The sequence below is a fragment of the Camelus ferus genome, chromosome 21 (assembly GCF_009834535.1).
Source record: "Camelus ferus isolate YT-003-E chromosome 21, BCGSAC_Cfer_1.0, whole genome shotgun sequence".
NCBI classification, from domain to species: Eukaryota; Metazoa; Chordata; class Mammalia; order Artiodactyla; family Camelidae; genus Camelus; species Camelus ferus.
The window spans coordinates 166661-183423 of record NC_045716.1 but is presented as its reverse complement, the minus strand read 5'-3'; the positions used below and the strand labels follow the sequence as shown (position 1 = coordinate 183423).

The window sequence follows — 16763 nt, the reverse complement described above, 5'->3', positions numbered from 1 at the left end:
AGCGCCAGCGCTGAGATCGGGAGGCGGTAAGAGCCAGGGGGAAGTGAGCGGTGTCAGAAGGTGATAAGCCAGATGAAGAAGAGACTCGCTAAGTTCGTGAGCTGGGTGGGCTTCAGCACCCATCAGAGAGAGAGCAGGAATCATGAGAACCCCATGCCTGGGTATCCCGTCCGTAAGCTCGAACTAAACAAGTTCCACAAAGCCGCATATTTTGGCGATCTGGACACAGTGGAGGTGTTGCTGATATGTAAGGAAAATGTCATAGACAGGAGAGACAGGAAGAACAGGTAACAGGGGCGGGGTGGGGCAGGGGGGGCGCCTGGGAGGAGCTGCCAATTATGGTTTTAAGACATGAATTTTAAATTGCCTCCCCATGTCAGAGATGTTGAAGAGTGAGAAAATGAACATGTTAGAATCATTGAAGTACAGTGTTCTCTCTCATCCTTGCAGCAGCAAAGTAGATACACTATCATTTTATTTAATTGAAATGTTTTTGTAAAATAGTAACGGTAACAATTATAACATTATCTAACAATTATTAAGCTGTTATTTTGTGCAAGGAACTGCCAGACACTTTGCATAGCTTTTCATTTAAGCATCACAGCAGCGTCCTGTAAGATAACTACTACTTCATGCCCATTTTGTTGATGAGGAAATTGAGGCACAGACAGGCTAAGTGAGAGCTAATAAGGGACAGTGTTAAAGTAGAAGTTAGACACAAGGTGAGCTGAATCTCAACGGCATCCCCTTTCTATTCAAACAGGTAGTTCTTCCATTAATGTGATGAGTAATAAGAGCTAATAAATATTGTTCTTTCCCCATAGAAAGAACTAAGATAAGAAGACTAAATGTTAGTTTTAAAGGGGTAGGAATAGCAGGCTGTTGAATGTTTACAATTACACGAGTAACTGTACCTTTGAACTAGTACGCTCTAATTTCCTAAAAAGTCCTCTCATGTTCGCAGGACTGCCCTACACTTAGCCTGCACCACCGGCCAGTCAGCAGTGGTGGCTCTCCTTACAGAGTGGCATTGTGATCTGAATGCTCGTGACAAGGAAGGCAAAGGACAGGTCTCTCATCAAGGTAGTAGTCAGCCAACCATGTCCATGTGAGACTGATTGATTTATTCCTTAGAATGAAAATGAATTTATCTGTTTTAAATATAACGAACTGCTGAAACTTGAGGAATGTTAACTTGGAATGCCTGGCACTTACAGTCTGTTTCTTGGCATGATACCAACAGGCTGTACAATGCCAGAAAGAAGTATGTGTCACTGTCCTGCTGGAACACGGTGCTGACCCAAATCTTGAGGACAACTGTCAAAACACTGCTCTCCATTACACCATCTTGGCTGGAAATATGTCAGTTGCAACAAAGCTGCTCCACTATAATGCAAATATTGAGGCGACAGACAAGGTATAGCTCAACTGACTTTATTTACAAGATATTTGAAATACAGGGTCTTTTCTAGCTACAGGTGTTTTATTTATAGTAATATGTATACTGAATACAATACATCAGGCCCTGTTATCATGGAAACAACTCCAAAGCCAAGGCCAGGGGCTAGAGGTAGTGCCCACAGAAAGGGCAGAGCTCTGTCTCCCAGCCACACTTGTACCCCAGAAGGAACAACTTCCCATTAGGAAGTGCCTGGGAGTGGGTGGTAGGCTCAGAGCCTACAGAAGATGAAGGCTTGTGGAGTGAAGTGATGGCAAGGGCTGGCTGGCTGCCTGGGGATGGGTGGGAGGAGGAAGGAACCCAGTACCCAGCAGGGGAAGCTGGGTGACTGCACCTGGGCAGGGGAGGCAGCAAGCCATAGGCCCTGAGCCCCCCAGGATCCCAGGTTCTAGAATCTGGGCAAGTGAGGTCAGGTCATGTTTGACAGCCAGCAGGGGCATTCACTTGTGCTGGTGGCCACATGGCCCTCCACGTACACCTTCACCTTGGGGGCTTCCACACTCAGCCTGGTGCAGCTCCCCTGCGGGGCTGTGGCTGTAGGTGGGGAGCAAGTGATGGCGAAGCTGGTCCTCCTGCTTTTTCTCCTGGTTCTCCCTTGAAGATTTTGATTGAATAATTGTACTCAGGTCTAGACACAGGTATTTAGAAATACTTCCCTGAGATTCTGATACAACCCTTGGTTAAGGACTATTGAATGGGTACGTGTAATACATGTAAGTTCACAGATCTCAAAAATAAGACATCTCTGGAAGAGCAGGAGTTTGATAGATGCTGATGCTTTCAGTGCTCTCCTTTCCAGCCATGTTAGCCTGACTTTTATCTGTCTCTTCCTCTGTGATTGAGGAGTTTATTGGCAATATTACTGGCAGTATCTATTGCCTTGAAGAATAGCTCCTTTTCCTTTCTAACCACTGATCATTCAGTGGCACTCAGACAGTCTTAGAAACTTGCTTGTGGTGAGTGATTCAATAAGTAGAGTCGGATCCTTTAAAGATTTTGCACCTTTTGTTCCCATCCAGGTCATTAGGTCAACAGGGTTTTTCTGATCGCAATAATAGGAAATCATGAGCCTTCTTTTGGTTAAAGCTGTGTGACAGACTCTTGCAATAAATCTGTTAGATTCACTGAGCCCTAGCATAATCAAGATGACTTTTTTTAAAATTAAAGTCTAATTGATTTACAGTGTTGTGATAGTTTCTGGTGTACAGCAAAGTGACTCAGTTATATATATATTCTTATTCAGTTATATTGAGTATAGTTCCCTGTAGTATATAGAGTAGGACCTTGTTGTTCATTTATTTTATATACAGTAATTTGTATCTGCTAGTCCAAAACTGCTAATTTATTCCTCTCCCACCCCCTTTCCCCTTTGGTAACCATCAGTTTGTTTTCTATGTCTGTGAGTCTATCTCTGTTTTGTAAATAAGTTCATTTGTATCATATTTTAGAATCCACATATTAAGTGATATCCTATGGGATTTCTCTTTCACTTTATGACTTACCTCACTCAGTATGGTAATCTCTAGGTCCTTCCATGTTGCTGCAAATGGCATTATTTCATTCTTTTTTATGGCTGAGTTGTATTCCATTATATATAAGTATACCATGCAAGATGGCAGTTTTAATCATCAAGACCAATGACATTAGTAACAAATTGGAATTATTCTAATAATTTAGTTTCAGCCATCTTATGAACTAATTATCCATTTGATTGACAATTGGGGAGAATTAGATACAGGTAGATTGTAGTTTTAGTAGGCATTGGAAAAATTCTTGAAGTGGGTATTATGAGTCTTAATCACAATTTTTATTACATGTTGGGGCCCAGTGTTTTTGTGTGTAAGACTTACGATTCTAAAGAAAGGCAAGGTTTTACATACAAATACTTGATTTATACCCAACTGTTTGGAAACACAGCAAACATAAAAACACAAGTGGGCTATAGACTAAACATGGCCCTGGATGTGTTCAGTTTGTCTCCACACATTGAGTCAACATTTAAAATTTAGGAGACTTGTGCAGAAATCTACACTTCAGAACTTCTAAAGAATCATATCTGGTCCCCCTTGAGCCCAGGCCTATGTGGTCTGCTCTGCAGAGGTGGCCCCTTCTCGGTGGGGCGTGTGTTCTCCAGTTTGCTGTCCTCACTTGTGACCTTCACTTACTCGGGCCACCTATGTTGCCTCTGTAAGCATTTGAATTTACAATTCCTGTGGTATATTTTGGTATATATTTCAAGATTTTAAAGACAGTCTATATTAACTTATAGTCTACTTCATATTTTATAATAATCCCTTAATAGTGGGATGGAATTTTTCAAATTAGAATTTATAAGTTGGTTTAAGAAAAACTTTTTCTTTACATGCAAGTAGTCATATTCCCATTGGAATGTCTGCAAGCTTTATGAGATTAGTCGTAGTTGTAATTGGATAGGTTATGCATGCTGCAGACAGTATGGTATCTTTCTCCTTAGTGTGGCTCCTTAGAAATGTAGTTGATTCAGTAGCTGAATGGTTCTCTCTGAAGCAGTGTTTAGAGTGTCGGGAATAGTAGTTGAGCAGTAAGGTAACTAGAGAATGCCTGATACACACTGCGATAGAAGTGAAGGTTCTTGGAACCAGCAAATGTCTGAAGTGAGTTTCAGAGAATGACTTCACAGGGAAACTTTCGAGGAGGTCAAGGAGGAACCTTTTAAAGAGAAGGAGCACAGAGGGGCAAGGAGGAAGGGGCTACTTTTTATTTACTTTATAGTGTATGTTTAAGCTCAGAGACTTAAGTTTTTAAACTAAGTTTTGAAATTTATATGTAATTTTACACATTGTCAACTGTTTTTACTATTTTACAGTATAACTTCACACCACTTTTACTTGCCATCAGGGAGAACAAAGAAGAAATGGTCAAAATTTTGATAGAGAATGGGGCAAATGTACATGCAGTCGACAAGCTGCAAAGGTACAATAGTGTGTTCTCTCTCTCTCTCTTTTATTTTAAATCTTAAAGTTCTAAAGTAGTAACAGCCAATCAGAAAGATTAATTTAATAAGAAGAGGATTAACTTAGAATCAACACATCATCAGTTAGGTAGAAAAGCAATTATTCTGCCTGGTGTCACAAAGAACAGTATGCAGCAGGATTCATCTTCCTTTATGGTAGTGACTGCTGTCATTTGCAACCTGATTTTTTTTTTTTTTTTTTTTTTGGTCATACGATCTTACAATAGTTCAGGGATTTCATTTTAGTTTTATTAGTATGGACTCTAATTTTAATTAACCTTATGAGACAGTGTTGAATTTCTTCATTCTTTTATAATATGTTTTAACCTCTTCTTGGTATATATATATTTTTTTTCTTAAAAGATGCATATTAAACAAAGAAGAGTTTGTTTTGTCTTTTGGATGACTCTGCTTTAAATTACTTTCTTTGAAGGATACTGATGTTATTAGGTTATCACTAAGTGAGTATCACTAAGAGTAACTATGACCAGATACTGTGGGCTCATCAGTTTTTATCCTTTTTCATTTCTAGTACATTTTGATGTTTTTATTTTTAATTGATAATGGTAGAAGGAAGAAAAATAGCTTTAATTATTGAATAAACATTCCCTTTAAAGAAGACAAGTCATTGGTGGATGATAGAGAGGAAAGAGCTGGGCTTTAGAGTCAGACGAGGTTGAATTCCCAGCTCTCCTGCTGGCCAGGTGTGTTACCTGGGGGGCATGACTTATCACCAACCAGTATGTTTCCTGACATGTAAAGGAGGGTCGTAGTACATCCTTCAAGGGGGGTTGTGCCTAAGAAAGACCATACATAGACTGTTCAGGTTAGTGCCGGGCACATGCTTCTCAGCGTGATTAACTGCAGCCGTGACTATTTTTATTGCCTTTTTTATTCATATTACTGTTTTCAGCCTGCAAACAACTTCTCCTTACCTGACCTCTAGCTGATTTTAAAGTATTGTATTTCAGACAAGGAAAGAAATGGGGAATCCTTTATTTAAATCTTTACCTACTTCAGATAAGTGACCTCAGCATCCTTTCTTCTCCATCAGAGGACTTTAAATTAGCAACTTCTACTATGTGCTACCCAAGTAGGACAGGAGGCTTCTTTTTTGTCCCTCCATTTTGGTCTTAGAGGTAATTTGCAAAGATGAGCACTCGAGCATGTAAATGGTCAGTTCTCCAGGGGTGGGCAGGATATTAACTTGGTAAAATAGATCAAATTAACTGTTTAAGTCAAACTGACTAAGTTCCTAAGGGTGAAGTTGTCTCTTTTATTTTAGATCAGCGCTCATGCTTGCTGTATATCATGACTCAGCGGACATAGTCAAGCTGCTTCTTGAGAAACATGTTAATGCCTGTTCTCGAGATTTACAGGGATGGTCTCCTGAACAATATGCTCGTTTTAACGGTTTTAAACAGTAAGTGTTTCCATTAAAATGCCAATTATCTCTAAACTGAGGTTGGAAATGACCTAACTGTTACTTGTTATGTGACAGGTGAGAGTTCCTAGTTGGGAGCAGGCACTTTGGGGATGGCAGTGAGACCCTCCACATCATCAGCTGGAAACCAGCAAAAGGCCAGACTAGTGAGATGGAGCAGTGGGCACAGGGTTCTTTATCTCAGGGTTTGTAAGATGTTTATCCTTAGGGTCCTTCTGTTCTCCATTTCATTCCAGTGTAACCCCTATGCATGGGGTACAAATAATGTCACATACCTGATTTTTCTAACTAGTTATTTGGGTCTTGAAATGTGTAGTAGAGCAGAAAATCCTGTATTTTCCTTTGGGGACATTCTTCTATAATTTTTCTCTTGAATTTTCCAAGAACCTAAGGGATTCCCTAAGACCACAGTGACAGTCCTCGCCCACAAGGCATTGGGGCAGGGCGAGGGCATGCTAATCTTTCTCTTGTTTCCCCTGATTCTGTTGCTGCAGTGTTGGTACTAAAACTGGTTTTAACAGGATCTCCTCAGCAGCTGGGCCTGGGGTCTGGATGTTACTCTCTAAAGACCTTTAATAAAATTTTAAAAGAAGAAAAGGAAAAAGAAACTGGTCCTGCAGTCGGGTCATGATTGACCTCTGCTCCCGGGATGCCTGTGCTGATCCAGTTTCCACGGCCTTCGTGGTGATCGACACGTAAACTTCAGCGTGACAGCTTGTTTAGTTCTTATACATATGCTTGTATGAGGTCATATATTTACAAATAAATGTACCTACTAATTACATAGTAGCTGAGGTGCCCTGAATTATAAACCACGAAGAACAGCTAATCACCGTAATTTGTAACATTTTCTGAAAACTGCCACATTAAATGTTACACCTAGGAAAGAAAACACACATTGGGTTTTATGTGGGATTCTCAAATAGTTCCAGCATTAAAGTTCAAGAACAAATTACTCTGTTCTTCCACTACTTCTCCGAGCATCTGGGGGATACATTATCTCATTAAATCTTCATAATACTCTTATGAGAATTACTAACTAACTGCCTAACAAGACAGTAAGATCCCAGTTTTATAAAGGAAGACTTTGAGCTGAAGAGAAGCAACTTTTCCAGGAACAAGTAGCTGTTGTTTATAGAGCTGGGACTTCTGAGTTCGAGACACTTTCCATATGTCAGGCTCACTCTAGTTAACTTGCTGAGCTGTACTGCCCTCAGTTCACGACTACTTCACCTTACTTTTTTTTCTTTTTTAATTGTACATGCTAAATTTTAAAGTTTGTAGATTGTACAAATTTGAAGTATATGGGACAATGGAAGTTTTGATATTACCTCTGATATTGTCTGAAATAATCTAAGAACTTAATATATTTGGTAATTGTTTTTCATATTAGTATTCAAGTAGTAATATTTATTTATCACTGTTTTTATACATAGCCTTTACCAACTGATTGTCGACTACAGAGACGGAAAGATACCAAATACTCCCCCTCAAAATAGCGACCTAGGACAGAGTTCTGGTAATAAGTTACTCTTATTGGGCCCACCATAGATAAAGTAAGATTGAGGAAATTTTGATAATGAAAGAGCAGTGAAAAAAGCCAGTGTGTAAATTTCATATATGTTTTAATTTTTTTAATTAATTTTTTCTTAATGGTCTAGTATCCAGAATTATTTAAGAAGTTAATTGTAGGTAATTTAAAGTCTGAGACAATATTGTCTGAAAAGAAATTCATTTATTTAATCATGGCCCCTGAAATCCCATATTATATCTTTGTGTAAATAAGAAAAACAGGTTTTTAACTTTGTTGTACATTTCCCCTAACATAATAAGTTGGCCTTGTTACAGAACTGGATCTTTAATTTTTACAGCAAATGGATCACATTGGGTAAATGAATGCTAGTTATTGCATAGTGATTAGCCTCACTAAAAAGTGATTGTCTTTAAAACTGGGAGCTCGGCAATACCTTCCTGGTGCTATAAACAAATGGCCAACAATTAGAACTGCGCAGCTGGGCCAGTGTGCGGCATACTAATAAGAGGTTGTTTTTTAAAGATACCTAGTGATAGTGCAGAAGTCAGGAAAGCAGTGCCTTGTTGAGAAGCACTGGTTACTTTTCACATCACTACACCAACAAGGTCTCACTCTCACCGATTGCATTCCTCAGAAGTGCAAACAGAATGCGACATGTTGCCTTCATGAGAGTCAGATGTATTCTTCTCTTTTTTGGGATACTTGTCATGAAACTATAATTTTGTTAGAACAAGATTTTCTCTTGCCATTAAAGGATTGTCATAATAATGACTCAAATAGCACAACTCAGGACTTAACAAATTGTAATAAAAGCACAGAAGTGCTTCACATAAAAAAAAAAAAAAGACTGTTGCCTAGGTGTGACCCCTCACGTGCTGTTCAGTCTGAACTGTATGAGGGCACCTTTAACTTGGTAGACCTTGATCAAGCAAAGAACTGTTGTAGGAAATACAAAGATGGAATAGACAGAGTTTTGGTCTTCAAGGTGCTCGTAACACAACAGAGTTGTTCCTGGTTAATGTCTGTTTTTTTAAAACAGGACTTTCAAAGAAAACATTCTTATCAGTTAATTCATCCACCTAACAGATGGCTATCAAGTGTCTTTTAGGTACTAAGCACCACTCTGACGTTACAGCATGCAAACAGGTCAAAAGCACAGTTCCCAGCCTCCAGGAGCTTGTTACTGTCATCACCATTTTTATGATTTGCTTTACTTTATTCTGTGCTTACTGTGTCCCAGAGCCCACGAGGACTTTGTAACTGTCTTTATGTATTTTTTATTGGTATTTAATATGTGCCAAATACTTTAAGTCCATGGTGAGGAAAGAAGTTTTTTTCTCACATGACAGTATCCGCAGGCGAGGAGGGCTGCTTTTCTCTACATGTTTTCTGTTAACTAGGAAGAAAACAGAGAAGCTCACGGTAGACTTACCCTAACATTTTATTGGCTGGATTACATCACTTGCTCATTCCTAAACCAGCCACTGGGAAAGGAGTTGTAGTTACTGTGATGACTAGAATAATCATTTCTCTTTTTGCATCTAAGGAGAGTTTACCTTCTTTGCATACTGGAACAGAAATTACCCAAGAAAAGTTGCAATTGTTCGGCAGGGACAACGAAGAAGAAATGGTTGTCGAGTTGGGAACCAGCAATGGCAGGTGCAGGGATTCACTGAAGAATGTTGAGCAGAAGAGTAAGATTCGATCTGAGTCTTAGGGTTTCCTGGTTATGACATAAAACAGGGATGCACAAGCTTTTTCTATAAAGGGCCAGAGTCAATATTTTAGGCCATGTAGTGTCTGTCACATCTACTCATGCCTGCCATTGCAGTGTGAAAGCAGCCCTAGACCATATGTGAGCGAATAGGGATGACTGTGCTCAGATAACACGAGGTTGACAAAGCCAAATGGCAGGGTGGGTTTGTCCCATGGGTATCATCCAGAAATACCATGCTATGTAAGTTCGACGTTGTCAGTTTATGATACTGATTGTACTAATGATTATCATTTTTTTGTAAGTCTCATAAAGTCTGGGATTTTGGTCCTTGTAAACAGCAGTTCACTTCAAGATATACCAAATTTGGATAAACACTTTTTTTTTTTGATAAATATAAAGGAGGGGAAGTGCATTAATTACCTCCCAGGAGTATACTCAATATTCGCTCAAGTGTGTAATCTCCAGTTGTGGTCCCAAAGGAATGCTTTTTAACAGAACATTGGTCTTATACTTTTAATATTCTGTATTTTTCTATTGCTGAGATAAAATCTATTTTACTTTTTTCTTTAATAGCGGATTTAGTGGTTGAGTTTTTGCCAAGGTTTGAAGGCAGGTAGGATTTTATGGATTTTTAAAAATATGTTGACTAAGGGAACACAGAGAAAAGAAACAAGGCTTGTTGAGTGTCCTACTCTGGGTTAGACACTGTGTTGTGTACTTGACATTTGTTACCTCATACAGTCACCACAACAGCTTTGCAGAGTAGCTGTGCTGTTACAGCTTACTGTTAGTTAATTAGGCAACTGTAGTTTAAGGAGGTTGACTAGTTGACCCATGATTCCATGGTTAACAAGTAGTTGACCTGTGACTTAACCATCAGGCAGCCTGGCTCCCAAATCTGCTTTCTTATCCCTCAGCATAGACTTTTGTGACTTTTGTTTGTTTAAAGAAATGAACTCACTCATTTTTTATGTGTATTTTTCCTCCAAAGTAATTCACCCCAACATGATACTGATGATTCACGGTCTCCATCAGATGATGACTTAGATCTTGCTCCCAAGGTAAAGTGTTCTCTTGTGAAATTAATTTTTCTGCTCTGAATTTAGTTTTATGTAGTATTTACTCTTAAAATTTAGTGGTGGTCTGCCTATCATTGTTTTATGTTTGTATTAGAAATTTGGGCAGAGTAAACCATTTTATAAAAATATGACAGGTTGAATTTTTTTTTTTTTTTTACTTTGGTAAATGCTGAAGATGAGGCTGAAGCAAAATGGACTAGAAAATATATAGTGACAGGAAAACTGTACTGTGAAAAGTTTTCCCACAATAGAGGAAGTGTGAAGCTTGGCCAAGGAGAAGGATTCTTTGACTTTCAAACCACACTGATGGCACTTGTATAATACTCATGCCTCAGGGACATCTTCAGTGCACACAGCTACTTACTGTGATAATCATGGCCTCTTCCTGGGGCCTTTCAGTTCCAAAACTATGTAGCATGTATCTTTTTTCCACCCTTGGACACTTTTTATTTTGGTATCAGAGAGTTGTGAGAAAAGAGGTTTTTTCCCCCTTTATTTCTATCTCTGGTTCTGCATTAAGACTAAAATAATAGTTGAAATTATAGAAATTTAGAAATTAAAGTTCTGCTTCTCAAAATCCATATTATAAAGAGATTCCTCTGTGTTTTCTAAATTATCCCATTAAGAGTATATTCAAAACTCTGCATCTAACTGAAGAATACATGTTTTCCCTAAAATAACAGCCAGCTCCCAAAGTAGACTCTTAATAACAACCATATGATAAAACCTACTTCAGAATTCTTTTGTATTATAGTTTAAAAAAGTATGTCCAGTCCTCGTGTCCCATTCTAAAATTTCAGGTTTCAGATACTTTGTAAAGGTATAGTTATTTACATACTCATTTTATAGCCCCTGCATCAGCATACACCTCTAGAGATTAGGGAACATAATTGTGCATTTCCTGGAGCACCTAGAATAATGTCTTAAATGTAAGAAGCATTTTAGTATTTTTTGAATGTGAATGCATGAAGAGACATGGAATTCTGCATCATGCTGCAGGTAATATAACATGCACACTCTATCATAATGAAATCTATTCGATGGTACAGGTAATATAATATGTGTACTATGTCATAATGAAATCTATTTGAATTTTAAAAATATGACTTAAATTTGTATTCCCTTTATTTAGGCTGTAAAAGTTCAGTTGTTATGAGAGGAAGTATGTCATAAATGCCAAGGAAATAGATAAGTATATGAGAAATAGGAAAAGGTTACAGTCGTTTTTCAGTGTCCACCAATTGTAAGCTTAGAATTTGAGATGAAAACTTTTTAACCTTTTTGCCCCCTCTCATGTTCCATTAAATATCTTTTCAAGCTATATATTCTCCTTAGAATCCTGACCACCAGTTCTTTCTCTAGGTGGAAAGTTGATGTGTTAGGAGCTTTATAAAATCGATATTTCTCTCTCTCTAGTAATAATTTGCAGCGTTCAGGTAGGGAGAGATGACCATGTTCAATTGAGTGACTTAGAGTGACAAGATTTAACTCTTACTTATAGTGGTAGTTACAAACAAACAGTTGTAGAGTAACACAAGTCAGCATTATTGGGGATATACTATGAGCAAAGGCCTTTGTTTTATATATATGTTTTATATATCATGTATTTTGATATTTTTATAAAGTTTGCTGAAGAACAATACATATGCTTGCATATATAACATACGTTTTTATATATATATAGTAAAAAGGTAAAACAGAGGCTTTCGATCATAGTATACCCCTAACAATACTGATACATCACCGATCTATTACATATAAATGCTGAAATGTATATATTTCTCCACATGCCCTGTTATATTTACGTTTTCCTTTTTTTCTTGCTTTAAGTTTGTACTTGACTAGTCATGTCTCATTTTTTCTTTTCCTCCTTCTCCCCACTTTTTTTTTTTAATGATTTGCCCCAAACCTAATATTTCTTTGCAGAAAACACTTCAGTGTCTGTTCTTTCAGTCCATCTCACTCTGCCTCTGTGAACATATTTAGTTACAGCTTTCTGTTTACTGTGTGTGTGGCTTTCACTCAAGAGTCATTGCCCCTAAGAATTACTTTTGTTTTTATTCCTCTTTCTTAGAAGTAGCTGAATTTGAGCAATCATTTGTCTTTAGCTTTTTGGCGAATGGAATAGAAGTAGCTTATACTGCTTGCTGTTCTAACTCATCCAAATAAGATACTGCTAAAATGTAAACTCTCATATTTCCCCCATGAGAGATCATTCATACATATATAAATCATGCAAGCACATTTCAAAATATAACAATTACTTTGACTTTCTTAATGTTAGTTTTTTCATGGGACTCTAAACTATCAAGGATAAGTTTTTGTTCTAGATCATTTTGGTCAAGAAAGTCATCTAATGGATACCATAGTGTTTGTATAATAATCAATGAGGGGTAAAGAAAGTAACATTTTGGGACCCCTGAGGTCATCTCTCGTAATCCTCACCCCATGAGAAGATGTAGGTTGGTAAATGACAGACCCAGGACTTGAATCCATATCTGAATTACTCCAAAGCCAGTGCTCTTTGTGTTAGATCATCTAGGAATGGGGAATGTTATAATTATTTTACTCAATTTCATACTTGTTGTTCTTAAAGTTGTTATTTTCTTCTCTAGAAAGTCCGGCATCCAAGATTCACAGAGCCAATTCAGGCCTGGCAAGAACCCATGAGAAACAGTAAGTTATTTGAAGACTGTCCTTTTTGTGTTTTCACTGATGAGAAATTATAGATAATTTCATCTACCATACCTTGTTTTCACTACAGCAGAGGCAAAAGATAGTGTTTTGAAACCAGGAAGTAGCACCTTCTTTGAGGACAATAATTCTGATAATAAAAATGAAGATGTGGTTACAACCTTTTCCCAAACATCAACCGAAGTTCCAGACTTTTCTCATCCTGCCTTCCCAGCACCAGAACCTCTCACGTCTTCAGCAGTTCTTGGTGTTACAGAGGTAAGTCGTTTTGTTTTTAACTTTTTCTTCCTGTGCTTTTTCACTTACCGTCCCCCTGATTCTCATGGGGATGAAAAGGATTCTACACAGAAATGGAAGTCCTCAAGATCACAATAGAAAACAGTGTGATAACAAGAGAGGTACATGTGCAGGACTGAGATTTGTAAAGGTTGGTGGCAATAAACAGTTCTCAAATATGCCATTAAGAAAAGAAAGAATAAGAAAGCAACTAGAAAGAACAGCTGGATGAATATGAAGATGGGCAGGGGTACAAAGGGGAAGGATTCATCTAATAAGAACAAGATGAATATAAAGATAAATGAGTGTCAAAATGAGAGAGATTATTATACAAACACAGCAGAAATAGTGGGGTTAAGTGAGAGCAGGAACTCTACAGTACAAATTATAGAAATTATCTCAAATTCAAATTAAGAGAAGGAAAAGTCAGCTCATGGAAAAAACAGCTCAGACTCTTCTGAAGGACATTTAGCTGATTTTATGAATAATGGAAAGAAAACTTGATCCTCACCTTTTTTCTTTTTGGTTATAGAAGTTTGTTTTTTAATTCAAATGTAGTTGCTGTACAGTATTGTACGAGTTACAGGTGTGCAGTAAAGTGATTTGGTTATACATATATGTGTATATATCTAATTCGTTTTCTTGTCCATTATAGTTTTTTATGAGATATTGAATATAGTTCCCTATGGAAGTTAGTTTTAACTTGAAGTTATTTCTTTTTTTAGAAATCCTCACGTTTAAATTAATGAAGCGCTGTCTTATATTTAATCTAGCAAATTTTGTCTCTCCATTCCATCCCCAGTAACTGAGTTCTAGTTTTCCATGTGACTTCTCATGCTGTTTCACACCTCGACCTTCGGCTCCGGCTGCCCTTTTTAGACTCCCCTTCACGTCTGCTCTTTGCACTGGGTCTCTCGTTTAAGACACAGTCTGGTCTTCCCAGCATTCCTGGAGCTATTGACACGCAGCAAGTCTCTTCTCTCCTTTGTGCCCTTACTGTGTCTGTTCGCTGCAGGTGTAGAGCTGTTGAATGATACTTGTCTGTGTTGATTAATTTTCATGTGTCTCTACCTCTTCTAGAATATAGAGCAGAATCTGTCTTTTATATATATTGCCAGCTTCTCCCAGGATAATGCCTATGATTTGATGGATACATTAAATATATGTTGTCTTCCTGACTGATTGATTGAATGACCAAGTGTAGGAATATGATGTTTTCTGAAGTTGGGTTTTTGTTACATCTTGTTTTGTTTTTATAGGAAGAAGCAACAAAGCCAAAAACTGGGGGAAAAGAGAACGGCACTCGGACTATTAACAGTGTTCCAAAGGAGCAAGCAGATCATAGCACATTGATTTCTGTTGATGGAGCACACAAAAGTGACAAAGGTGGGAAGTCATTGAGCATCTATGGATTTTCTTCTCTGCTTACAAGCTAGTGTGGTTGGAGGGGGGAGGGTATAGCTCAGTGGGAGATCGCATGCTTAGCGTGCACGAGGTCCTGGGTTCAATTCCCGGTACCTCCATTAAAAAAAAAAAAAGCTAGTGTAAAAAATCTGAAGTGTGTAGATCCAAATATGATATCCATTTCTTCTTAAGTGTTTTTCTTTTGCCATCTTCCTTCGTAAATATCCCAACTACAACCAAGTTTTCTTCCAGAAAATGCTTCAACCCTCTGAAATTCTTTTCTGCCACTTTAATTTATTGACATATTCATGAATCGAGATAGACATATATATATATTTAAACTTCCCAGTGGTATGTGTTCTCATTAGTGTACCTGTGACTGCATTTTGTAGACGCAGCATCAGCATTAGGATTAGAAGAAAAGGAAGATGTCAAATCACCCTGGAATTCTGAGGTGCTGTCTTCTTTTATTATTTTCAAATATAAGCATTGCATGATGTTGAAACATAAATGGAGGGATGTTTTGACTTCACTTTCTCACTTTTGCATTTGCCCAGCAAAATTTTTTCCTCATTTTAACCTACACTTAGTAAAATCGTTCCATGCTACATGTCATACCACTGCAGAATGCACTTCTGTTAATTTTCCAGACTCACCTAATGAAACTGGTGTATGTAGTGCAAAAACCAAGGCTTAGAAGTCACAGGGAATCGGTTTGGGTTCTGAAGTTACATTTTCTAAAAACTAAAGAAGATGTTCTTGGTCAGCCTGTGACCAGATGTTTGTTTCCTTGTTATAAATGAATGTGTAAAACTCTTAGTGAGATTCAGAGAGAAACAGGTTGTACTAAAAAAAAAAGCCAGAAAAAACCATTGTTTTTGTTTGTTTAACCACTTTGACCTTGAAAAGACAGTGCCTGCAACTTTAAAGTATTATTATATTTGGTTTGTCAAGTTGATCTGCAACAAACATTTCAGGAGAAGCAAAAGCATGGGGAATAGTAATAAATATGTGGGGTTAAAATACCAGCAGTTTGGTTTAGTGATGTTTTAATGAGGACAGCCCATTTTGGGCAGGGAAAATAGCATGCACTGAGTACCTTTATGGTGACCGAACTTGCAGGCAGCTAAGTACAGGGTAGTGATGACCTACCTATTCCAAGGTGATAGCCGTGGAAAGAGGTAAGAAGAGCCTGAACTCTTGGATCTTGGCAGCTCCTGCCTAGTGGCACAGCACTGTACTTGAAGTCAGCAGACATGGTAGCATCCTGGTTCTGACCCACTGTGGGATCTTGGAAAAACTTGTCTGACTTGTTTGAATGTCAGTGACCTCGTTCAAAAAACATGGTACTGATACCTGCCTCTCAGGTTATGTGTCATGAACAAAAATGTGGTAACAAGTGTGAAAACACATTGTCAACGGTAAAGGGTACTATAGAAATGTAAGAATGATCACAGTGGCCACTAGTGACCTACTGGAATGTTGAGGACACTTTTTTAAAATCTGAAGGACAATAAAATGGGAAAGTTAGAGCGGGCACGGGGATTTCTCATTTGGGGTATGTTGAGTGTCGGTAGACTATTATCGGAGATCTGCGATAGGTATGTAGTGCTTTGGTACTTGACGCCTTCTGGGGACTTTAGATGTTTTGACCTTAAATAAATTCCTGTTCCTGAACACCAACTAGCACCAGGCAGTTAGACACTGAATGTAGCAGTTGAGGGGTTAGGCTGTAGTGGCAGGAACAGAAGAACAAGTAAACAGGAACCCTTTATCAGGGACAGTAAGTCCTTCACATAAGGAATGTGGAGAGCGTTAGGTTAGACAACAGTGGGGGAGTTTGTAGTTAGGACAGGGGTGGAGTAAGGGTGGAATTTAGGTAGTCAGAAAAGAGCTGAGTGTGACCAAAGCTGCCAGGTGATGGACAGGAAGGAGCCAGTCACACGAAGGTCCAGGGGAGGGATGTTCCGGACAGACAGAACAGCGGGTCCCATCTGCTCATCACGGTGCTCCAGCATCTTGGAGTGACCAGGAAGCAGCAAGTGGGTAACTGTCCTTAGAATCACTTTTATTATTGTTTGTAGAAAAGAGAATGTGCATGATAAGGGCCTGGCACATGCGAGTGGTCACTGAACAGTGTTCTTATTCTTCCCTAAGTAAAGTA

At 38.3% G+C, this 16763-nt stretch overlaps 2 protein-coding genes across 2 annotated transcripts in view; both read left to right on the top strand.

Moving 5' to 3' along the window:
• The first annotated feature begins 150 nt into the window (after positions 1-150).
• LOC116658614 (ankyrin repeat domain-containing protein 7-like) lies at positions 151-8281 on the top strand. Its single transcript, XM_032463535.1, has 6 exons — positions 151-287; positions 965-1083; positions 1244-1417; positions 4305-4411; positions 5737-5874; positions 6390-8281. Exons 2-6 carry the CDS (start codon positions 1042-1044, stop codon positions 6469-6471), a joined length of 543 nt encoding a protein of 180 aa, XP_032319426.1. The 5' UTR covers positions 151-287; positions 965-1041; the 3' UTR covers positions 6472-8281.
• A 694-nt stretch (positions 8282-8975) lies between these two features.
• Positions 8976-16763, top strand: part of LOC106731208 (ankyrin repeat domain-containing protein 26-like) — a 59557-nt gene continuing 51769 nt past the window's right edge. Inside the window, exons 1-6 of the mRNA XM_032464748.1 lie at positions 8976-9123; positions 10138-10207; positions 12841-12901; positions 12990-13177; positions 14455-14581; positions 14992-15053. Of these exons, the coding sequence (XP_032320639.1) occupies positions 12892-12901; positions 12990-13177; positions 14455-14581; positions 14992-15053 (387 nt within the window). The 5' untranslated portion in view covers positions 8976-9123; positions 10138-10207; positions 12841-12891. The remainder of the gene's footprint in view (positions 9124-10137; positions 10208-12840; positions 12902-12989; positions 13178-14454; positions 14582-14991; positions 15054-16763) is intronic.